This window comes from Eucalyptus grandis, chromosome 11, assembly GCF_016545825.1.
Source record: "Eucalyptus grandis isolate ANBG69807.140 chromosome 11, ASM1654582v1, whole genome shotgun sequence".
Taxonomy (NCBI): Eukaryota; Viridiplantae; Streptophyta; class Magnoliopsida; order Myrtales; family Myrtaceae; genus Eucalyptus; species Eucalyptus grandis.
The window spans coordinates 3,070,199-3,093,962 of record NC_052622.1 but is presented as its reverse complement, the minus strand read 5'-3'; the positions used below and the strand labels follow the sequence as shown (position 1 = coordinate 3,093,962).

At 41.3% G+C, this 23,764-nt stretch overlaps 3 protein-coding genes across 8 annotated transcripts; all 3 read left to right on the top strand.

The window, feature by feature from the left end:
* The first annotated feature begins 605 nt into the window (after positions 1-605).
* Positions 606-4,414, top strand: LOC104426979. Of its 2 annotated transcripts, none has more exons than XM_039305495.1 (2): positions 606-957; positions 2,656-4,414. In XM_039305495.1, the coding sequence occupies exons 1-2, from the start codon at positions 766-768 to the stop codon at positions 4,051-4,053; spliced, it is 1,590 nt and encodes a 529-aa protein (XP_039161429.1). In that variant the 5' UTR covers positions 606-765; the 3' UTR covers positions 4,054-4,414. The 2 variants fall into 2 exon arrangements, with proteins under 2 accessions (XP_039161429.1, XP_018721305.1); XM_018865760.2 differs by having other exon boundaries at positions 607-963; positions 2,686-4,414.
* Positions 4,415-5,952: 1,538 nt separating this feature from the next.
* LOC104424433 (silicon efflux transporter LSI2) lies at positions 5,953-9,681 on the top strand. 5 transcript variants are annotated; one of them, XM_010036856.2, is made up of 5 exons: positions 5,967-6,159; positions 6,656-6,916; positions 7,001-8,265; positions 8,380-8,569; positions 9,226-9,681. In XM_010036856.2, exons 3-5 carry the CDS (start codon positions 7,099-7,101, stop codon positions 9,486-9,488), a joined length of 1,620 nt encoding a protein of 539 aa, XP_010035158.2. In that variant the 5' UTR covers positions 5,967-6,159; positions 6,656-6,916; positions 7,001-7,098; the 3' UTR covers positions 9,489-9,681. The 5 variants fall into 5 exon arrangements, with proteins under 5 accessions (XP_039161530.1, XP_010035158.2, XP_039161529.1 ...); XM_039305595.1 differs by lacking the exon at positions 5,967-6,159 and adding exons at positions 6,175-6,342; positions 6,432-6,519 and having other exon boundaries at positions 6,656-8,265; XM_039305596.1 differs by having other exon boundaries at positions 5,953-6,159; positions 6,656-8,265; positions 8,432-8,569; positions 9,226-9,395.
* Positions 9,682-16,864: 7,183 nt separating this feature from the next.
* Positions 16,865-22,673, top strand: LOC104424432 (silicon efflux transporter LSI2). The gene is made up of 3 exons (XM_010036854.3): positions 16,865-18,213; positions 18,899-19,088; positions 22,171-22,673. Exons 1-3 carry the CDS (start codon positions 17,224-17,226, stop codon positions 22,431-22,433), a joined length of 1,443 nt encoding a protein of 480 aa, XP_010035156.2. The 5' UTR covers positions 16,865-17,223; the 3' UTR covers positions 22,434-22,673.
* Positions 22,674-23,764: the final 1,091 nt, after the last annotated feature.

Sequence of the window (23,764 nt, the reverse complement as noted above, 5' to 3'; positions counted from 1 at the left end):
AATATTGCAATTTGGTGGTTGCTTACCTCAGCTCTGTCCGTTCACTGGATCTCCCCTGGAAAATCAATTGCAATTAAACTACGAAGAGAGAAAAAAACGGTGGACTCACAATTGAATTGGAAAAACGACTTTCCAAGAATTGCACCGATCATAAAGCTCTGTTAATAGAATAAAGCGTAAGTACTGCAGTAAAAATCTGAAAGTACATGCATAAATGTCCTGATTTTTTTTTTTTTGTGTCACTAAAAATTCTAAAGTTACTTATTATACTCGTACGAATGCGGCAAATATATCCAATTTTAGTTTTGTCACATGAAAAGAATTGGAGATATTTATATTACAAAAGGTAAATTTAGGATTTTTTGTGATAGTTAATCTATTTCCTTTTTCTTTTTTTGGGAATCAACTCGAATCGATAATTTGGTGTGAAACGGTGGGATGGGAAGTGGGGGTCTGGAGGGTAACAGCAGGAGAACCGAATCGAACTGTGGAGAGGGAGGGAGGGAGGGCAGTTGATTATTGGGTATTGTGATTAGATTAGAGATTAATTAGAGATTAATTAGAGATTGGATTATATGATATTTATATATATGAGGAGTATTCAACGGGGACCGGGAAGTAAAATTATTCTTTGCTCCCTGCTGTCTGCACATTCTCTCTGCGAGCGCGTCCATTTTCCAGATCGAAACCCAACAACACTCCTCCCCTTCTCTTCCTCCTCCTTCTCCTTTTGATGTTCACACAGCCTCTCTGCTTTTCCACAAAATGAGAGGCGCTCACAGCCACAGCCACAGCCACAGCCACAGCCGCCACCACCACAGCAACGGCGGCAGCGGCAACCACGGCGGCGGCGGCAACAACAACAACAACTACTACAACAACAACAACAGCATCGACACTGTCAACGCCGCCGCGACTGCGATCGCCGCCGCCGAGGCCCGCGCCCCGCCCGCCGCCGTTCCGGTACGTCTCTGCCGCGCTGCACGCTCCCGCGCTCGCTCGCTCGCTCGCCTGCGCTCCGTGTGTCCGCGGGCGGGGGGTTGATTTGGATTTCGCCTGCTTTTTTTTTTTTTTTTTGGTCCTTTTGATTTTGAGGTCGAGGTTGGCGTGGGAGGACTGAGAGACGTGATTTGTGCATTTCTAGCTATTCGCGTCCTCGCATTTGCTTGTTTAAATTGCGTTTTCTCCTTTATTTTTTGTGCTTCCAGCTGGTGTCGAACGCCTGATCACGTGAATCAAGTAGTTATGTAGGCGTTGATTGTCTTGCTTTGCGATTTTTTTTTTTTTTTTGGGGGGACGATTTTTGGTTAGAGATTTCGCGTCTGTTTAGATTGGAGCTGTGAAGTTGTGAAATCGGGAGAGTGAATGGAGGCAGTATTGTGATCTGTCAACACCAAAGGCAGAGGCTTTTTTTCTTTCTTGGGTCCTGTTTTGTCGCCCAGAAGATTGATCTAGATTTGTGATTTTTAGCTGTGCACAGTGGTGATGCGTACGGCTCGTGATGCGATCAGTGCTTTCAGAGCAGTGATGTGAAGAGATCTTGTGGACTGTTTACGAAGAGTTGAATCTGCTGAGATGGAATTTGCTCTTGTCTCATGTTTGTTTTCGTGATGATTTTAATACACATTGCATGGAATTTCACTTCTTTGTTTCATGCTTCTAGACCAAGAAAAAGAAATTCATACACATACAAAATGCTCTAATATCCGTGATCATTGAAAATGAAAGTGATCACTGCGTTAAGCTGTTGACCAGAAAGCACTCCGAAGATGGAAGACATGGTAGTCTCAGTTGGGGAGCTCATGATTTGGGCTTTTCTTTTATATGGGTGACAGAGTGTTAATTCGCTTCCGGTAGACTTGTAAGTAAGGGACTTAGACTGAGGAACTTAGCGTCGATTTTTAATTTTTAAAGCTTTGAACCTTTTTCTTAGCATTGGTTGTCTAAGTATGGTCCAGGAAACGCCTCAGTTTCCCCCATTTGCACGCTTCTGGCAGATTTCTGCGTAAAGTTAGGACCTCATACTGCAAGTGTCTCTATTTTTCCTGTTAGAGCGTTTACATACTAAAGCATCTATTCTTTTAATAGCTTAAGCAATCAGAGCAAATGGTTGTGCTCCTACAAGAGGATCTGACTTCAAATCGATCTGGCCCCTATTTATCTTGCTTGTTATATATTTCCACAATTTGGTGTTGAGCCAAATTCCAGCCTATGCATGATGATGAGTGCTAGGAAGTTTAAATATTAAACCACTTCAGGTTGTGGTCTCACGTAATTTTACTCTTACATTGTGACCTTTTCCGATTTTGTGCAAGTCGACTGATTATTATCCAGATAGGAGCTATTTATAACTTTTGTTCCTGTTAGCGTAAAGCTCTTCCGGTCAACTTATTGGTCACGAGTCACGTCAGGTAGTGGAGCCTATAGATTGTCATGTTAATGAATCAAGATAGTATAGATTCTCTTACGAAACTCATGGATTAGTTCTAGTAATTGTGAGTCGCCTAAATGACTTCTTATAAGAGGTTAAGGTTAACTGTTGCCTTTTGCACGCCTGATTTTTCTTGAAACAAACACTTGTTGGTTGATCTTTGATCCCATCGTTGTTTTAGTAACTGCTATTTCGATGAGACTTTAATGCTTTCTAACTTTTAGTTGTGTTTTCTTTTCCCCAACCAAATGCAGAGAAGAAGATGGGGAAGCTGCTGGAGCATATACTGGTGCTTTGGACATCAGAAGAACAACAAACGAATTGGTCATGCTGTCCTTCTCCCTGATCCAGTGACTCTGGGTAATGCAGCTCCTGCAGCAGAGAACCAGGCCACATCAACTGCTATTGTGCTGCCATTTAATGCTCCTCCCTCATCTCCTGCATCATTCCTCCCGTCTGATCCTCCATCTGCGACCCAATCACCCGCCGGATTACTTTCCCTTACTTCTCTTTCCATCAATGCTTATTCTCCTAGAGGGCCTGCATCAATCTTTGCCGTTGGACCTTATGCCTACGAGACCCAGCTAGTTTCGCCACCTGTATTTTCCACTTTCACCACCGAACCATCCACTGCTCCTTTTACTCCTCCTCCGGAATCTGTGCAGCTGACAACACCTTCTTCTCCTGAAGTTCCCTTTGCTCAACTACTCACATCTTCGCTCGAACGCACGCAAAGGGGTGGTGGGACCAACCATAAGTTTTCACTATCCAATTGTGAATTCCTTCCTAATCAGTCATATCCAGGAAGCCCTGGTGGCAACCTGAGATCACCAGGTTCAGCGGTCTCATATTCAGGAACCACTTCACCATTCACTGGGAAACATCCTTTTGTCGAGTTAAGAATGGGGGAAGCTCCCAAGTTATGGGGCTTTGACAATTTTTCCACTCGAAAGTGGGGTTCAAGAATAGGTTCTGGGTCTATAACACCGGATGGTGCAGGACTACGGTCCAGACTTGGTTCTGGATCTATAACACCAGATGGCATGGGAGTGGGATCGAGGCTGGGTTCTGGATGTTTGACTCCCGATGGCACTGGCCCTGTGTCTTGCGATGGCTTTCTTCCTTTTGGCAATCAAATCAGCATAAGGGAATCGGTTCCAAGATTGGATGATGGATCTAAACATGACGAGATAATAGTAGATCACAGAGTATCATTTGAATTAACTGGTGAAGATGTTGCACGTTGTCTTGCAAATAAAGCCGTGGCCTCTTTCGGAACTTTATCAAAATGTCCCGAGGATGAAGCAGCTGAAGTCCCTGCTGAAAGAGGTGGGACTATGGGAGTTGATGATGATTCTGATGAACGATGCACTGAAAAAGGTACAGATGATAAACTTGTCAAGGGGTCAGGTCCGGTGGAGAAGGACCATAGCTATCAAAAGCATCGCTCCATCACACTTGGATCCACCAAAGAATTCAACTTCGACAACAGAAATGGAGGTATATCTAGTAAGCCCAATATCAACTCGGAGTGGTGGGCAAATGACAAGGTTGCTGGGAAAGATATGAAGTCTGGGAGCAGTTGGTCATTCTTCCCAATGCTGCAGCCTGAAGTTAGCTGAGGTCAACTTTATCCTCCTCAGCTTCATCTATGTGAATGACAGCCAGCAAGTGCCCTTCTAGAAGTTAGATCTACTAATTGACTAACCCCATTCAAAGCATATCTGGAGGTGATAACCAGATGTAGATTAGACACAGCATTGCTTTCTTGGGTTTGGATGACTGCTGATCGATGGATTGCATGTGACTTGTGTATGCGAAGTGAGGGTTTTGATAGGAGTGCTGGTATCGATAGGGCATTCTTTCTAGTTCTTTTACCATAGCTTTTACATGTAGCAAGTATAGTTAGCACAATGTGTATTATTCATTATGTTGTCTGCAATAATTTGTAGAGACTATCAATAGATGCAGTTATTTTTTTTTTTTTTTGGTAAAGGGTAATGATAGATGCAGTTATTGTATATGTCCTTTTTAGCCAACTTCACCATTTTTATTTCGAGGGTATCTGTTTCTATATCTGGTTACATTAAGATGATAGATTGAGTGAGCTCAAGCTGTCCTTCCTCATCTCCTATTGCGAGGGAAAATGGAAGGGATCTCATGTTCAATACAAGCTGCCCACCTTCGCTTAAATTTCCTTGAGAGACGATTTCTGCATGATTGTCACCTGTGGTGCGACTGATGAATTTCGCATTAGTTATGTGGTCGTAAGAGAATTTGTAGTGCTGGGCTCTAGTTTGGTAATTGCACGAAGAAGTCCTATCCATGTCAAGAACACAAAAAAGCTTAAGACTGTTCCTCTTTTGTATATTTGGTGCTAAGCAGCATACGGATACAATATGATCTTACGGCCAAATACTGGTGCCAGCTCTTGTTGTGCCATGCGTTGATGAGCCTAAGGGCCCCTTTTTACCTCGTGCGCCCAGACACAGAACATAGACCAGAGAAGAGAACGGCCAAGATTTCTCCATGTGGTTTCTCGCACATGATTTTTGTCTCTGCCAAATTAAATGAACCAAATCAATAGTAGTTTAACAGGCGTCCAGACTTTTCTTGTCATGAAGTGAATAAAACACAAGTTTGGAATCTCTTCTTGCGCTTGGTAGCGAGGGAAACTCAGTCTGCCGGAGACAGGCCACCAGCTTCAGAGAAGATGATACAGAACTCCCCACATGGCCGAACGTGTAAATTGATTTATCCAATAATTGAGTCCTAGAAAGATTTCCTCCCCAAATTTTTGTTGCCTTAAATGGTTTTTTGTCGCCTTAAATGGTTTTTTGTCATTCAAATGGGACGTTACCCTGTTGTGATATTCAGCTCCAAGCTAAATCATTGGTGATAATGTCGGCATTGCTCACGCGAAGTTCCTTCAGATCAATGTTTATTTCCTTTGTCGCCATTAAACGTATAACCTAAGCTAGAAACAAATAGTCACATTCCTGACACTTTCTGTAATATATTATGTTATCTGTTTGTTACTATGATGGAGAACATTATTCGTCCGTCGGCCCCGTCCAACGCGTTGTGGACTTAAAAAAATTAACGTCATCTCAACTGCTGCTTCCAAGGAACTGAAAGGTGTTCTCATTCTTGGGTTTAATCAAATGCACAGGTCTCTCCTTCTTGCCTGTCCTGTTCCTGCTTTCCCAAGGTCAAGATTGATAAAGTTTTCCCGACCACCTGCCAAGAATGACGCAATTATGGGTTAAAGAATTAAATGCCGACTGCGACATCATTGGCCGAATCCAAAACAGTATGTCCAAATGTGACTGAAAAAAAAATGAAATGATGAACTAAGCTAATGCACCAAAATTTGTTTAGCTCTCAGCTCTTGATATCCGGATTCGAATCATCATTTCGACATTTTCGGCACATTTTCTTGGCTACTAAGATAATTTTCCCGATGTGCACGGAATAAAAGGACGCATAGAAATTAATCGGGTGTTCAGAAAAACTGGACCTTTGGAGAGAGAAAAAGGTCGCTGCGAGCTCATGACAAATCATGTGACATATAAGACGAGAAGAAGTGCCAAAAGAAAATTTCAAGAGGGTATTTTATAGGAAGTGGATAAGAACCGTTGATCCGGATGCTTCTGGTAAATCGTCGGAGGCTACCCAACAACGTCAACGACGAACCTTTCGCACTCCGATCAACGCTTGATCTCTTGGTGAGTGACCGAGACTTCAATTGCCTCGTGAATTTATTTGGTTTTGTCACTCGAATTATGCAAAATCCGCTCGTAGAGCTCGGAATGGCCATGTCGACTGGCCACTCTCGTTCGCGGGTTTCTCTTCGATCGCTCCCTCATCATGCTTCATGCACTCTGGTGATTCGTTACTGTTCTTTTGAGGTCGTTCTCTGTGGCTTGACTATAACATTCTTGTTCAGTGTGTTATGAGAAAAACTGCATTGAACTGAAAAAATTGCTGGGGCTATCAGTTTACCCTCTATTGCATAGGAATTGCGATTGCAGAGATTGATCTGGCTCTTTCCATTCGATCTCGACCTGACTGAACTGAGACGCTGTGTGAGTGGATCCAAAAGTAGACGGGGTGTACTTGTTTCGATTTAGCACTCTTCTTTAACTAAGAATCATGCCTTGTTTAGTTCCTTTTTCTTTTACTAATGAAGAAAGCTAGCATTTGACATGTTTGAAACTTCAGGGACCTTTTGCAGTCAGAGGCTCTGATCTTCGTTTAGTGGTTTAAAGCCCTGGATAGCTTGCGAAGCTAAAGTTATGTCTCCTCAAGTGGTGATGAGTTTCGATCACTGAGACTGTTTCAACTCTTGAAGAGACCCAGCTGATCATGGCAGTCTCTGGTGGAAAAAGACTTTGTGGCAGTGAGTTGAATTGATGACTGTTCGGTTAAGTCAGGGCATCTGAAGGCACATCCGTTACTGTGGTGTCCTTTGAGCAGCCTAAAGTATGAGAGTGTTGCTAGGTGATTATTTTCTTTGGAGTCTATATTTGTTTTTCATTATGTTCTAATGGGGAAACTTGCTCACAGAAGCGACTATGGATCGGTTGTGAAGTTCTGGTAGTTAGTGATTTTTCAGTCCATCGAGTTCTGAGTGCTAACTCTCATCAAATCGGCCAAAAAAGGATATGGTAATGGCTTCATCAGTGAAAGTGGTTCTCGGGTCTATCGCCTTTGCGGCCTTCTGGGTATTGGCGGTTTTCCCAGCTGTCCCGGTTATGCCGATCGGGAGGACTGCTGGCTCCCTTCTGGGGGCGATGCTCATGGTCATTTTTAGGGTCATAACGCCCGATGAAGCTTATGCAGCGATCGACCTCCCAATCCTTGGTCTCCTGTTTGGGACGATGGTTGTTAGCGTGTATCTTGAAAAGGCGGACATGTTTCAGTACCTGGGCAAGTTGCTCTCGTGGAAAAGCAGGGGAGCCCGAGACTTGCTTTGCCGTATCTGCATAATATCCGCCATATCCAGCGCCCTATTCACCAACGATACCTCCTGTGTCGTCTTGACCGAGTTTGTCTTGAAAATAGCCAGGCAACATAATCTTCCTCCTCATCCGTTTCTACTTGCTCTTGCCTCAAGTGCGAATATTGGGTCTGCGGCGACTCCAATTGGCAATCCTCAAAACCTGATTATAGCTGTTCAGAGCAAGATTTCGTTTGGAAGATTTCTTTTTGGCCTTCTTCCTGCGATGCTGGTGGGGCTTTTTGTCAATGCTTTGATTCTACTATGCATGTATTGGAAGCTACTATCCATTCAAAAGGACGAAGAAGATGCTACTAGCGAAGTGGTTGCTGAGCAGGATGTGAATTCTCATCGCTTTTCACCCGCAACAATGTCACATCTTTCGTCCTTAAATTCTCAGGAATGGAACTCTAGGTTGGAGTCCATGAATACGCAAGGCTCTCCCATCATGAATGTTAACACCCCAGCTCAAACTGAGACACTCAGAAGCCGCTTGGCTCTGAATGAAGGTGAAATCCATAGGGTCCTGAGCGGCACACTTGACTCAGCAAGAAATTCAAATGTGTCGAAGGAGGCGATAACTGATTCATCTTCGCAGAAAAAAAATGAGAATGCTTTGTCACAGAGGGTGCTCTCAATGACGTACTCGCAAGGGAAGGAAACCTTGGCCGCTAGATGGAAAAGAATGTTATGGAAATCATGCGTTTACCTGATCACCATAGGAATGTTGGTGTCATTGTTAATCGGTCTGAACATGTCTTGGACTGCCATTACAGCAGCGCTTGCTCTTGTTGTCCTCGATTTTAGGGATGCACGACCATGCCTAGAGAAGGTAAGCCAAGCCTTTATACTCTCATATCAATTCGCTTTAATTTACTTGGTGTCCACTGATAGTACTGCCATATACAATCTGGTTATTCTTAAGTATATTCTGTTGTTTTACCAGGTTTCTTACTCTCTTTTGATATTCTTTTGTGGAATGTTCATTACGGTCGAAGGATTTAATAAAACTGGAATTCCAAGCAGTCTCTGGGACCTCATGGAACCCTATTCCAAAATTGATCATGCTAGTGGGACGGCGGTTCTGGCTGCTGTCATACTGGTTCTCTCGAATGTGGCTTCAAATGTGCCAACAGGTAGAGTGATGTAGTTGATTGTTTTTGCTGGTTTCTTCTTCTATTATCCCTTTGCAGCATATTTCAGCAATCTTCGTGCATTGTTTTAGCTTGTAAGCAACTTCAACCTCCTAAAGCATGCAAATAATGCTAAGCTATCAAAATGCAGCTGTTTTACCAGGAATGCTAGCGTAAGGACTGTATATTCGTGTATAACATCCTCCACCCTCCGCTCTTAGTCTTATAAAGATTATTTGACAATAGAATACCAGCAAAGACAGGTCATCAATTTCCATCAAGAACACATAGGCTAAGGAAAGAAAACATGCACAAGTCCTGCGGTTCTCACTGTTAGAGCATATGGTTCCCTCTCTATACGATGTCCTAATGTTTCAATCAACGCAGATGGTTCGTTCTAATCAAAGCATTGGCACTACATAAGTACTTAAGACTAATCAAAGATGCGATATGTGCGCAATTGCCTTAATGGTTATGAAATTGTTCTGTTCCTTTGCCACTCCTTATGGCGGCGTACAGAACCTGATTCTAAGCTGATCCCCCATTTTATCTGATGCGATGTGAATCTCCTGAACAGTTCTGCAATCAACAAAACTTGTTATTGTGCGTAGAAGTTAAACCACAGGGCACTGATTCTAGTGATATGTGTTGCCACACAGTTCTCTTGCTTGGAGGACGGGTAGCGGCATCTGCAGCTGCAATCTCTGCAGCCGAAGAAAAGAAGTCATGGCTCATCCTGGCTTGGGTCAGCACGGTGGCCGGGAATCTCTCATTGTTGGGATCGGCCGCCAACTTGATCGTGTGTGAGCAAGCGCACCGCACCCCGCACCTTGGGTACACCTTATCCTTCTGGACCCATCTCGTGTTTGGGTTTCCTTCCACAGTTATAGTGACCGCCATTGGGTTGATTCTCATAAGATGATACGATTACCACTGCATCCTGTAAAGTTGGCAAACGTTCGTTGGCCACTGTTTGTGAGTGTGCTTCGTTAGATAATACACTGAAGAGGTGACACTGTACATTTTCTTGTCCTGCCCTGGCCTTCTTTTTTGACCCCTGATGTTGCATATTTCTGTTCTTCTCTTTAAGGTAAAAAAAAAAAAAAAAAAAAAAATGGAAAATTTTCCTGTCACTAAAATTTCTGGAATTGTTGGTAAGTTTCAAGTACAGTTGGTTAAAAAAGTCGTGGCTCCTATATTGCTTGTCCAATAGGTTGTTAGTTAAGTTACTATTTCTTATATCAAATTACCAAGTGTTTTTTTTAATAGTTTAAAAATATTTTAGTTGTTCAAATCAATTATCGACTCTTGTTTGGGTACCCTGTCAATTCGTAAAATTACCAACTCTTATAATTATCGACTTTGCTCGGAGCGATTTACTAGCTTTTCTCAATCAAGCTCTTATTGGAGTCACCTACTCGTGTTTATTTGGTCATTTTGAAATTACCATTGTTTGTTTAGTTTACTGACTATTATTTGCTTAGCTCATTGATATCTAAATGTTACCAACTCCCATGTCAAATGATCAATCTTAATTTGAGTTGTTTTTCAATTTTAATTTTGATATAAGGGTTAATAACACTGAATACCTCAAATGATACACTCATGCAATTTTGTGTCATAAAAACTTCCGGATTGATATTTTTGCGTCATATTTATTCCCAAATACTACACCCATGTCACATTTTTCTCAAACTAATTTTTATGTCGTAGAAAACTCCCAATTTGATACGTCCATATCATATTTATCCCAAACTAGTATATTCATGTCATATTTATATAAAAAAAATGCCAAATTCACCAAATTTGGAGTAAACATGGTACATGTAGATTTACCAGTTTAGGGATTTTGTGACACAAATTAATTTGGGATAAATATGGTACGATTGTATCAGTTGGAGATTTTCTATTATATAAAAATTAATTTGGGGTAAACATTCAAGAGACGTATGAGTTTGGGGCTTTTTGGCTATATTATATGACGCGATGTCTTTTTATGCTTTATCTTCTCGTTTTAGTTATTCATTTTAAATTTGATAAAACGCAACGTGTTGATGGGTTTCAATAGGGGAATTTTCATCTTGTCATGAGTGTTTATTCCCAGTTTGGGGGCATGGCCATGGGTACGATGACTTGCAATTCTGAGGCCCATGCCATGATAATTGGGTTTGAGAATAGTTTTTTTTTTTTTTTTTTTTTTTTAGTAAGGGTAAGAGATATATTAGCTATTGCAAAACGCAAGACAATTGTACAGCAAGGGGGGCCCCGGCACCAGCTTGCACTCAGAGAGCAAGTCGCAATGAGTGGAGGGGTGCCAGGGGGGAGAGAAAAAAGCTGCGAAAAAGATACAGAGCATGGGGAACACAAGCAGCGGAGAGCACACAGACAACTGCGGCCTGCACAAGGAGAGAACTACAAAAAGCAGGACATCACAAAGGACCCAGGAGCCTCAGCTAGGCAGGACGACAAGAAAGAGGAAGCCAAGGCACCCCTTTAGCCACAAGGGAGTGCACATCGAAAGTCTAAAGAAGCCCGGCAACCGAAGAACCACATTGACAACCTCAATTAAATAAGGAAGGGTGAAGGCCCCAACTCAATTGAAGTCTCCTATTAGTGAGAGTATCCGGGATCTTGTAGAAAGTAGAAGCCTTGTCTTTGATGGCTTTACGGAGGTGCTCTTTTAACGCCGGGAAAGATAATCTTTGATTGCGAAATAGAATGTTATTCCTCTTTTTCCAAATAAGATAACATAAGGCACCAAAGGCAAATCGAGCCAAGGAATGGTGAAAGGTAGCATCCGACAGGTGATCAATAACCCATTGGAGATTTTCCTTCGCCGATTGATTACGCCAAGGTAGGTTACAATTGGCCGCCCAAAAGGAGGCAAGGATGCTAGTAATAGGGCAATCAAAGAAAAGGTGGTCCACCGAATCCGGCCTAGCTAAGCAAAATGCACAAGAAGCATTCGGTATTCTGATATAAGCTAGCAACAATACCCGAGTAGGCAAGCGATTGCGAGCTATCAACCTAAGGTGGGATTGGTACCGAGGAATAAGGGAGGAGTTCCACACAAGACTTAACCAGGAAACCGTAGGACCCCTCGGCCTTAGAAGGCTCCAAGCCGAAGCAGTAGAGAAGACTCCTGAAGAATGGCCAGTCCAAAGGAGGTGGTCATTAGCCTTTTTGCCAACTTGGAAAAACATAATTGAAATTAAGGGTGAGTTCGTCCAAGTAAACGCGTTTTATGGAAATGAATTTTTTAAATTTTCACCTGTTTGCTTGATAAAAATGACTGGTTAATTGAAAGCACTTTCTGATGGACGAAAATATTCATGCACAAAAGTATGAAAATGAATTCCTAAATTTAAAAAGGTAAAAATACTTTTGACTCCTTCTCGAGTCAACTTGAAACCTAGTCGTCTCTCTCTCTTTTCTCTTTGTCTCTACTTGTCTGTGCCTTTCTCAAATTCCTCTTTGCTCTTCGCACTCATCTTCCCTGGTCCACCATTCTTGACTCCATTCGAAGGTCTCAAATCTCTCTCTATCTCTCTCCTCTTTGGAACCCGATAAACAATGACAGGCCCTCATGCGTAGCCCCTCAGAAGCTCTCTACCTGTAGCTCCGTCGTCAAGAACCTTTGTGCCAGGCACGGAAGCTGCCATCACCGGATCGCAGCTACTTGGCCACATCCATGGATGAATTAGGAGTTGTATTTGATAGGAGAATTGCAATGCAATGGAATAAAATAATCTCACATCTTGTGCAAACCTAATAGGAATCGATATAGTAGAGTAAAATAAATACCAAGCACGCGAACACAAAACAATTTTTTTACGTGGAAAACCTTCTCGATGTGATGTGAGGAGATTAAAAACCACGGGATCGGAGTCCACTCGAAAATCTTCACTATCAACAAAATTGGGTGAACAATGTTCTTCTCTAACAAATACTAGAGGTACATAGCATCAAAGACAACATAATTCTTGGCAATACACATAAATTTCACAAGAGATTAAAGATAAATTTGACCAAAACCGCAGGTTTTAATCAATCCACGAAAAACCTGATGTAAGGAGCTTTAAACGAAAATCAAACCATTCAGATTCGAGAAAATTGTGCCACGAACATGTTGACAAAATTTCAGCTCAATCGGATCACGAATCGACTTCGGATACCGGTTTGATGTAAATTAGATATTGCCCATCTACTTTCTCTTTTTCTCTTATTACTGTTTCCTTTTACGGCTATCACTTTATATATATATAGTGAGAAACCCTATTTCTCCATATAATTTATCATATGGGCTCAAGCCCTTTTTGGGTTTATAACTCATTGAACTTCCTCAACATAAGAGTGAACTCAGCTAACAGTATTAGCATCATGGATAAAATAAGAGTCCATCTGAGAGACTAGATCAATTGACAATATTTGGCGGGAATCGATCCGGCCAACGAGGCTGAGTCCCAACTTGGAGCTCATAACATCGTGCTTTAGAACAACTCGCAGGGCTTATAGCACTTAGAGCTCTTGCTTTTGAGGGGTTTCGGCTAGTTCTCGCATGATAAAGGAGCAGCAGAAGGAGGTGCCGCAAGTGGTTGCAAGGGCATCAATCGGAGATAGGTTTTTGCTGAGCGGGGATAGAGGCAGTGGGTTGAGTGGAAAGGCAAAGCTGTGGCTGAGCTTTGGAGGATGGAATGAGATTGAAATGTTATTAAAAAGATTGAAATCATTTTCCAAATGAGATCCAAACATTATAAAAGGTTTTTGGTCATCTATTACCAAACAAGGGAAAATTAATCATTTCCCCAGATAATGTTTCTCATAAAATATTTTTCTTTATATGGAGTTTTCTGCCAAACAAATGCATTCCAAATCAAAGAGCAAATGAAATTATTTTCATTTTCGAATGTGATATGACTTTTAGACTCTATTTTTGTGGAAAATAACTTTTAGGAAAATCGTTTTCCTATCGTTGGTCCACAGAAATAAATTAGTGAAGGACAATATGTACGTTCAATGGCAAAAGCATTCAAAACGAGGGAAAAGGACTTCCTCTTTTTTGAAAAAAGAAAGAAAATCATTTTTTTTTTCTCTGCTTTCACTGAGCCAACCTAGTAGTACAAGACTTAAACACGTTTGCCTCCTCAATCTGGTGCACTTTCTCGTAAGCTTGCTCCTTCACGTTTCTATTCTCCACCTACTTGCTCCTCATCTCTATCCGCCTCCATAGTTCCTGCTTCTCCCCCGCCTTTACCTCCGCATCTGGAGAGTCAAGCACCATCGATTGAGCGAGGCTGAGTGTATTCGTTTGATTTAGTCGATTCACACCTTTGGGTTCATCAACCAAATAAATCGATCGTCTCTCTCGTGGTTAGTTGATCTAGATAATATTTGGGTTAAAATCACCATAAATCCTAAATTAATATACACGTGACAAATTTACTCAAAATTAATTTTTTGGCTACCAAAAACTCTAAAATAATAGGCATGTAATAAATTTATCATATTTATACCGGTATAGGAATTGTTGATGGTAAAAAAAATAATTTGAAATAAATTTATCATATTTATACCAGTATAAGAATTGTTGTTTCAAGCAATGTCACGTATTATTAATATATGGGCCCAATTCTCGCGTACCAAGCTCCCATGCCTCATTTATTGGTGTTGAAGCCTAGGTCCAAGTAGTCACTTCCAATAATAATAATAATTTATAACTAAAATTTTCGGAGCAATAAAAATATTTTTCGTTCATATAATTTTTTAGACGAATCATTTTAAGGAAATTATTTTTCAAAACATGAATTTTTGGTGAACTAAATGGATGTAAGTGACTAATGATGGTTTTTTTTTTTTTTTTTTTGTCAGTAACATATAGACAGTTATTTAGCAATGTAAAGGTTGGTGAGGCATCCAAAATCCAATTAAAAATTACTATCGTGTACGGATCAGGAATCCAATAATCTAACCCTAGTTATGTCCCAGAGCTTGGCAGTACCTTCGTGACGGACGTAGCCAGCGAGACCGCGAGAGAACATTAGACAACCACAATGCATGGCTTCACGAGCTCCACGAAGGCTGTGGAGCCCTAAAATGGAGAGCAATGATACTGATGTGTATGTCCTCCTTCACGAATGTAAGGTCTCTGTCGTTCTCACGTTTCCATGGATAGTATAATACAGAGTGACGACCGCTAAGTGGTGGATGTAGATGCATACGATGTATACGTACCTAGAGATCACCCACCTCTTGATTGCATAAGGGCACCTCCACCTTGGTTTTATCCATCTTGAGTAGAAGATGGTTCTCTAATCGGATCCATCCAAAGAACTGAAATGACTGGTTATATCCATCGCGAGTAGTGAGGCCCGTCTACCCAATGTTATGGCCGTGCATGTTCCCCAAAAATAAAATGAGCTCATGTATGTTGTTCTTAATTTGATTAAGATAGACAATCACCTATATCAACATCATGTCTGGGTACTTTCAAGTCAAAACTAACTTTCTCTGAGGGGATAGTCCTGCCAAACATTCATCTGCTGTTTGTCCATCCGTCTGTATATGCATGTTATCTTCTCTCCAAGCTTTGCTCAATGTATGGCCCAAGAAAAAAAACTCATTTTGCTCATTTCTTCCATCTATATATACATGTTATCTTCTCTCCAAGCTTTGCTCAATGTATGGCCCAAGAAAAAAAACTCATTTTGCTCATTTCTTCCATCTATATATACATGTTATCTTCTCTCCAAGCTTTGCTCAATGTATGGCCCAAGAAAAAAAAACTTTTTGCTCATTTCTTCCATCTATATATACATGTTATCTCAATGTATGGCCCAAGAAAAAACTCATTTTGCTCATTTTCTTCCAATTACATAGATACGTTATCTCTCTCAAATACATATGAACCAAGAAAAAAACAAGAGAATTACCAAAAAAGTTTTAAACCTATTGCAATTGCGTCAATTTAATCCTAAATTTTTTTTTTTCTTTGTCAATTGCAAAATTACAATAGATTTAGGACTTTTAGGGTAATTTTCCTAGAAAAAAAAACATGCTCAATCAACCGGCTGAAACCAAAAGAACTCTTTAAGTAATATTGAATAGGGGAATTGAACTTCCATGCTAGAGCGAGAGAGAAGGAAAGTGAAGCTTGGAGTCGTTATCATAATTATTAGGGACCCCATATGTATATTGTGAGTGAATAGACATGAATGCTGTCAATTATATGCATGCACTAATAACAAACTGCGCAGTATAGATATACAGTAATTAGATACTCTGTCTAAGTAAAACAAAAGAAAAAACAATCGATAAGATGTCTCGTATATCTTTAATTTGAGGGTTGTAATGACCTACTCTCTCAATAATCGTAGAATCATAAAATTGATTGAGTAAGGTTTTATACATTGGCGGCGCTCCGAAAATATGGCTCTTATTTGGTAGGTGAATTGTCCCTTTCGTCAACACACGTGGAGAGAAACAGCACGCACACAGCTAACACAGTTTTAATCACCGTCTGCTCTCCCTTTCTGCTTATTCCTTCATGCTGGAGATACACGAATTCTCCAACATGTAAAACCAGACGATTCTGGACATTTGTCCATCGGTTTTTGGTTGAAGTGAAAGGTAGGAAGCGAAAAAACAATGATTATGATCGGCTGGTTAAGTGATCCTTTTCGCTTTTAATTGTTTCCGATCATGTTGAAGTCAAACATGATTTTCTGGTGAAACATGATTTTCTTGTGAAAGGACTTGGCTTTTCGGCTCGAACAGGGATGGGAAGTTTCTCAGTATCCACAAATCGATAATTGTCTTTTTGTCCCCCAACCACATGCACACATGACTATTATCAAAGATTAAGTTCTACAGTAGATGACAAATAGTGTCACATAATAGTTTGTGTCAACATTAAAGTTCAATTGCTCCTATGCGTGGCTGACGTGGAGCTCCAGAACGGCTCAGTATTTTCTTATTCGCTCTATGTATCTATCGACCGTACCGTACGTGGGAAACAATTATTTAATCAAAGAATCAATCCTTGCTTGGAGTAAACTTTCCCAGACAATGGGAAAAATTTGGAATAAAAAGGCGAAAAAGAAAGAAGATCCGATCTCACGTGAATATCTGGCCCACTACTACAATGTCGAGTAGCTATTAGTCTGTCTGAATTTGAATATCAGTTAGCTGCTCATGCAGATCATTTTGCTTTTTTATAAAATTCTTCCAGGATGTCTACTTAACTCACCAATCAAAATCACCATAAGAGGGCTGCAGAGAAAAATCTGACTATATTCCCATTTGAAGGTCTGTCGAGGTCGAGAGCACTATTAGTCGCGAGCATATGCTAGGACTGGTTCACTCAGTTGATTTATAAATTGGTATGTCAAAACCGTTCCGATTCTTGAAGACAAGCTCATTTTTTCTCCTCCTTTTTTCTTTCTGTTCCCTCCATTCTCTTCTTCCTTTTACGCTCTCTCTACATGCATTTGATGGGGCCTCAAATCTCAGATCTCTCAAAACATGATTGCCTTTTTGTCATTCTTTGGCACAAACTCCCAGCTTCACTCGCAAAGTTAGAATAGTACACAAAGAGAGGGCCTTTATACTGAACTTGTCAAGAGCCTCAAATTTTCTATCCATTTGACTCCAAAAAAGTGATGACTGCTTTGGTCAAAGTGATTCTTGGCTCAATAGCCTTTGCAGTCTTCTGGTTCCTGGCTGTTTTTCCAGCTGTTCCATTTCTTCCCATAGGACGAACTGCAGGTTCGCTTCTTGGAGCTCTATTAATGGTGGTCTTTCAAATTCTAGACCCGGGCGATGCTTATAATGCAGTAGACCTACAAATACTTGCTCTTCTCTTTAGCACTATGGTGGTAAGTGTGTACCTTGAAAGAGCAGACATGTTCCAATACTTGGGAAAGTTTCTCTCGTGGAAGAGCAACGGCGTGAAGGACTTGATATGCCGAATCTGCCTGGTTTCGGCTGTTTCGAGCGCTCTCTTCACCAACGACACTTCATGCATGGTCTTGACCGAGTTTGTGCTCAAGATTGCTAGGCAAAAGAACCTCCCGCCCTATCCACTTTTGCTAGCGCTCGCTTCGAGTGCGAATATTGGGTCGTCAGCAACTCTGATAGGGAACCCTCAAAACTTGGTGATCGCCATCGAGAGTGGGTTGTTCAGTTTTGGGAGCTTCATGGAAGGCATGCTTCCGGCAATGATTGTGGGGCTCGTGTTGAATGCATTCATCCTCTTGGTTATGTTTTGGAAAGTGTTATCCATTCAAAACGAGGACGAGGAAGATGTGAATTTACGTAGGCTTTTGCCCGCCACCATGTCACACTTACCCTCAAACATGAATGAGAATAGGAATGTGGGACACGCAGACACACAAGGTCTCGAGAGCCGAGTGTCTTCGGACGAGCATGAAACGACGCATCTGATCGTCCATGAGATGTCCGAGTGTGACGTAGTACCGAACACATGGACGAAATGGAGGAGGATATTGTGGAAGACCTGTGTGTATTTGGTCATGGTAGGAATGTTGGTTTCTCTGTTAATGGATTTCAATATGTCCTGGACGGCGACTGGCGCAGCTCTTGCCCTAATCGTTCTTGGTTTCGAGGACGCTGGACCATCCCTAGAGAAGGTGAAGTTTCCTTCGTGAAAAAAGTGTTTTTCTTTTTAATCAAAAAATGCTCAGTCTACTAAGATCGACTTAATAAAGCATTATTTTTGGGTGCTGAAATATGACGTACTCATTTTTATTTCCTCTTCAAATCTAGCGAGTCATTCACAATGCCGTTAGCTTTTCTTTTCCTTGTTATAAGTTCACATTCCGCTACCTACCTTACTAACGTGGGAGCGACATTTTGATAACCACTAAGACGCGGATGTTTTAAACGTGAGTACCTGTCGTTGGTGTCTGGTGATGAAGATATAACTTCTGTACAATGCGTAACAATTTGATGAGCAGGGATTCTACATATGAAGAAGACGACGGTTCCAGAATAGAACTTGCATATGGATCATCAGTCTAATAAATGATCTTCTCTCTTTTTGGGCCCCATTGCATTAAAATAAAGAGGTCCTTTGCATCAGAGGGTTTTTGTCTTCTCATGGGCTTCTGGCGACAGAAAAGGCGAGCTGCCAAATTAGAAAGTCGAAGCTCATTCTCTTGTTCTTTTATCTTAAGAGGGAAAGAAAGAAAAGAAATCCCAAATACATTACTTGAATGTGTTTTAGCAATTACTTATATTTTCATTAATGCTTATGTGAAAATAAGCAAGTGAAACAGTTGACTCCTTTATTTGCACACATTTGATTTGATTTAGGTTTCGTATTCCCTCTTGGTGTTCTTTTGCGGGATGTTCATCACCGTTGAAGGATTCGAGAAAACTGGGATCCCATCTTTGCTTTGGGATTATGCGGAGAGATATGCGGAGGTCACGAGTGCAAAAGGCATCGCCATTCTTGCCCTTGTCATCCTTGTTCTCTCCAATTCCCTCTCGAATGTCCCAACTGGTACGTCATTTCAAAACTGAGGAATTATCTTATGCATCTTCGGTTCACCATTCATATAGTCAATTATACCTTTATCAACACTTGATGCACATAAGGAAACGGAAATGGAATAGACCCCTCCTTAGGTCCGAGATCCACGTTAAAACATCTTCTTCTTTTTCTTCTTTTTTTCTGACATCACGGTTTTTATCTTCAAATCAGCGGAGTTGACATAGAGCAAACCAGTTGTCCCAAGGAATATTAAGACCTAGGTGGATTAATAAGTCAATTGAAGGCAGATTACTTACCCTTTAGTCTGTATTGTAAACTCCCGCATTTCGGACTGTAAATGTAGAAAAGATACTTTAAACATAATTTTGAACGATGACCAAAGGCATAATTATCCGCAGGAACGGAGCAGTCTTTGCTTCTACCAAGGGCTTTTTGCATGCTTATGAACCCTAGGTTTTCGCCTTTGAAAGGGAGAGAGTGGTCATGTTTAAACCTATGCCACTGAACTTCCGCAACAAAGCTATGGTGGATAGATTTTGGTCGAGGAATTTTTTACTATAGCTCATGGGAAACTTGTTGCTCCAGAACTCCCCCAAAACATATGGCAATCAACTAATTGGGGGAAGGAAAGAAACAAAAACTAGCTAGCGACAATACCTTCAGGTAGCTCATTTACTACGCACACATGCTTTGCCCTACCTGCGGACTCATTTACTACTTTTGGTAGCTGGTGTTCGATAATACACGTGCACCTACATTTCCTATTTGTGAAGACCCCGCTGCAGCTATTATTTCTGGTGTCAGAATTAGAGGTGTTAAACGGGTGGGTTAGGTTAGGTCATTAATGGGTCGACCCAAATTGACCCATTAAGTCTCATTTATGTATTTAAGTCTAATGTAAAAATTTTGATCTATACCCGACTCATACTCGACCCGACCCATATTAATAAAATATTTTTATATTTAACCAAATTTAGGAAAACTTATTTTTATGTTTTTTTAAAGATTATATTACTAAAAACTTCCAAACTTATTTCTTATATACATTATTTTTTTAAATGGTATTACTAAAATATTTTTATACAACAAAAATTTAATGGACAATTCTTATAATTTTTAAAAAATTATTTTAAAAATCGAATTTTAATTTTTTTAATTATTTTTAAAATATATTTTTCTTTTTTTTTTTTGGCTCTTCTTCTTCTTTGGCCAGCCACCGCCACAACGACGACCGGCGGCCAGCCACGGTGAGCCTCGAGCTCACCCAACACCGGCGAGCTCAAGGTTCGCCAGATTGTCGAGGCCGGAGCCTTGCCCGATGCCGGTGTCTCGCCAGATCGGCGAGGCTCTAGCCTCGCCGACGTTGGCGAGGCCTCGCCTCGCCAAATCCGGCGAGCTCAAGACTCGAGCCTCGAGCCTCGCTAGATTTGGCGAGCGAGCTTGAGCTCGCCCCTTGTCGGATCTAGCAAGGCTCGTCGGCAAGCTCGAGCTCGCACCTCGCAAGCTCGAGGCGCACCTCACCGATCCGAGTGAGTCTCAAGCTTGGCGAGGTTCGAGCCTCGCCGCCGAGCTCAAGCTTGCCCGACGCCGCCGAGCTCGAGGCTTGCTTGGCCGGTCGAGGCCCAAGCCGATTATTGCTTTGTGTCGGCGACCGGAGGAAGAAGAAAGAAAAGAAAAAGGAAGAAAGAAAAGAAAAGAACAGGAAAGAAAAAAAAAGAAAAGAAAATTAAAATAAAAAATAATTATAATTTTGGCATTTATAAAAATATATTTTTGTAAAATTAAAAAGAGAAGAGAGAGTCTCTCTTAAGACCCACTTAAAAGTTAAAACCAAACCCATTTAAGACCTACTTAAGACCCATTTAAGACCCACTTAAAACCCACCTATCAAAATAAACCCATTTAACTACTTTTTGTCAAAAACAAGTGACCCATTTTGACACCTCTAGTCAGAATTATGTGTGTGGCCGAGCTCCTTCCCAGCTTTTTCTCCTGTAAAAAGAGAGAGAAAGGCTTTGGTTTACACACGGGGTTCCTTGCTAAGGAGGAAAAAAAGGCCTAAGTAGCTATGCTTGGATGGGTTAAATTGCGTTCCTCGTTCTTGTCACGTGCGAGTCTGTCCTGGAACATGGGAAGGGCAGCTACTACCTTGACACGGTCGTTTGTTGGTTGCATTTTAAATGCAGATTTGGTCAATAGGCGTCTTGATATTGACTGACTGTTGATCGTTGTTTCGCGAATTGCTGGAGGAAGAGAGATTTTTGTTTATAATAGCTGCTGAGGTAGATCACGTGACAAGTCGAAGAAAGCAAGGGTTTCTGTAAAGAGTCCCAACTCACTTGTATGTAGAGTTTCACTAGCCTCACCAACACGTTCTCTCTTATAATCTAATGGATTGTGAGTTCTTGAACATGCTATCTGAAGCCCCTTTTAATCAACGTTACTAAAAGCTGACATTGCTTAAGTCACTGGGCAATATGTGAAATTTTACAAGATAATTCATCTTTCTTGCTTTTGGACAGTGATGGGGTAACGCTAAAATCCAAAGATCACAAAAATTGGGTCTACCAAATCCTATCAACCTACCCCTAATTCACAATTCACTGATAGGTTTGGAGAAGGTCTATTGTGTAAGGTTTATATCACGTGACATGTTGACGTTGTGTCATTCATTTAATACATCATTTATTCAATCAAATAAAGATTAATGGCATGTACTCTATGATCAATACGTCACTCAATAGGAGCATGGCATGCTAGAATTTCATGTGGATATGTTTGGGGGTTAGAAAAGGTTGTGGGATTCCAGTCTCCCACGCCCAGGCAAAAATGGAGAGTGAAGGGGAAGGTAGGGGCGTGTGGAGTATGATTCCATTGGGCCAAGCCAGGTTCAACAAGGCACGACCAGTTCACTTTCAGCTATAGTCGTAAGATTCCAGTAACGGCCATCAAGCTATGAGAACTTCAATCTAACAATTGAATGTGTGATCTCTTCTCTAGTCCAACCCCATCCAAGTGCAGGGATCATATCCATTTGACTTTCAAGTTTTAATAGCTAGCTTTGAATAATCGTAAAACATTTGCATTGCAGTCTTATTGCTGGGGGCAAGGTTAACAGGTTCAAGAGCTTCCATGTCACTAGACGACCTCAAGAAGGCATGGCTGATTCTGGCTTGGGTCAGTACCGTGTCCGGAAACCTCACGCTTCTGGGCTCGGCCGCCAACTTGATTGTGTGTGAGCAGGCCCGGCGCTCGCCTCATCTCGCTTACAACTTAAGCTTTTGGAGGCACCTCAAGTTCGGAGTCCCATCCACGATTGTAGTGACTGTCGTCGGTTTAACACTTATTAGTTAAATGATCATGGGCGTGATCACGCAGCAGCCTGCAAATTTTGCTGATGATAGAACTTCAGATGATGAGAGTGTGTTGTAGTGACTTCGACTAAGGGAGCACTCGCGTGGCCAGAAAGGGCAAAGCTTTAACTTGGTTTTTGTGATCAGCTAGCTACTCTATATTTGGTGAAGATCTTGTACTCTACGATACTTCTAGAGATGTAGAGATTCACATCAATAAAGTAGTACCATATAAATTCAATTTCTACTTCATATGGATTTCCCTAGTTCAACAAGTTCTTGCAATTCCGAACAAGAAATATCGCAAATAGATAAGAGAATGATAACTTCACTTCAAACGGAACCAAATATACACAAATTGTGCTGGAACTTAATCAATGAAAAATTTAAGAACATACCGATGCAAAACCGGAATTTGATTGACGACAAGACACTCGGAAATTACAGCAAAGATATACGCCACAACGAAACTATAGCTAAGAAACACACTGAAACTTAATCGATGGCGTTATTTGCAAACTATTATATAACGGTTATATTACCGTGAGATATTGATGTGGTGTCACTCATTGAATATGTTAGTAGTTATAACTTTCATACACTTACTATCAAAAAAAGATCAACGGTGCATACTTGTGATCAATACGTCGCTTGATGTGGCTATTACGTTAGTAGAATCTCTTGTGGATAAACCTGTGGGATTCCTGTGTCCCACGCTCAGGCAAAATAACACAGGAAACTAGTGAATGGCGAGGTGGGCCGTGTAAGACAAGATGCCATTTGGGCCAAACCCGGTCCAATAAGGCACGACCAGTTCACTTTCAAATGTAGTTGTAAGATTCCTGTATCGGACATCCAACCATGAATCCATGACGACGTCAATCCAGCAACTGAGTTTGTGATCTTTTCTCTAGTCCAACCTCATCCAGATGCAGCGATCATATCCACTTCACTTTTAAGGCCTTACATAGTCACAACAGCACATAATGACTTTCTATTGCAAACTAGCCTTGATTCATTGCATAGGAGCAAAGTTTAGCCGATTCAACAGCTTCCATGTCCCGAGACGATATCAAGAAGGCGTGGCTGTATCTGGCTTGGGCCGGTACCGTGGCCGGAAACTTTTCACTCCTGGGCTCGGCGGCCAACTTGATTGTCTGCGAGAAGGCTCGCCGCTTGCCTCATCTTGCTTACAACTTAAGCTTTTGGAGGCACCTAAAGTTCGGAGTCCCTTCCGCAACCATAGTGATTGCTGTTTGTTTCAAACTTACTAGTAAGATAACTTGTCAATGATCACAAATGTTCCCTAACCGCAAATTTCATCGATGATAG

Coding starts and splice junctions, on each gene's coding strand:
- LOC104426979 (XM_039305495.1), top strand. CDS start 766: ATGAGAGGCGCTCACAGCCACAGCCACAGCCACAGCCACAGCCGCCAC. Junction 958..2,655: donor CCCGCGCCCCGCCCGCCGCC/GTTCCGGTACGT, acceptor TCTAACTTTTAG/TTGTGTTTTCTTTTCCCCAA.
- LOC104424433 (XM_010036856.2), top strand. CDS start 7,099: ATGGTAATGGCTTCATCAGTGAAAGTGGTTCTCGGGTCTATCGCCTTT. Junction 8,266..8,379: donor CACGACCATGCCTAGAGAAG/GTAAGCCAAGCC, acceptor TTGTTTTACCAG/GTTTCTTACTCTCTTTTGAT. Junction 8,570..9,225: donor GGCTTCAAATGTGCCAACAG/GTAGAGTGATGT, acceptor GTTGCCACACAG/TTCTCTTGCTTGGAGGACGG.
- LOC104424432 (XM_010036854.3), top strand. CDS start 17,224: ATGACTGCTTTGGTCAAAGTGATTCTTGGCTCAATAGCCTTTGCAGTC. Junction 18,214..18,898: donor CTGGACCATCCCTAGAGAAG/GTGAAGTTTCCT, acceptor GATTTGATTTAG/GTTTCGTATTCCCTCTTGGT. Junction 19,089..22,170: donor CCTCTCGAATGTCCCAACTG/GTACGTCATTTC, acceptor TTTGCATTGCAG/TCTTATTGCTGGGGGCAAGG.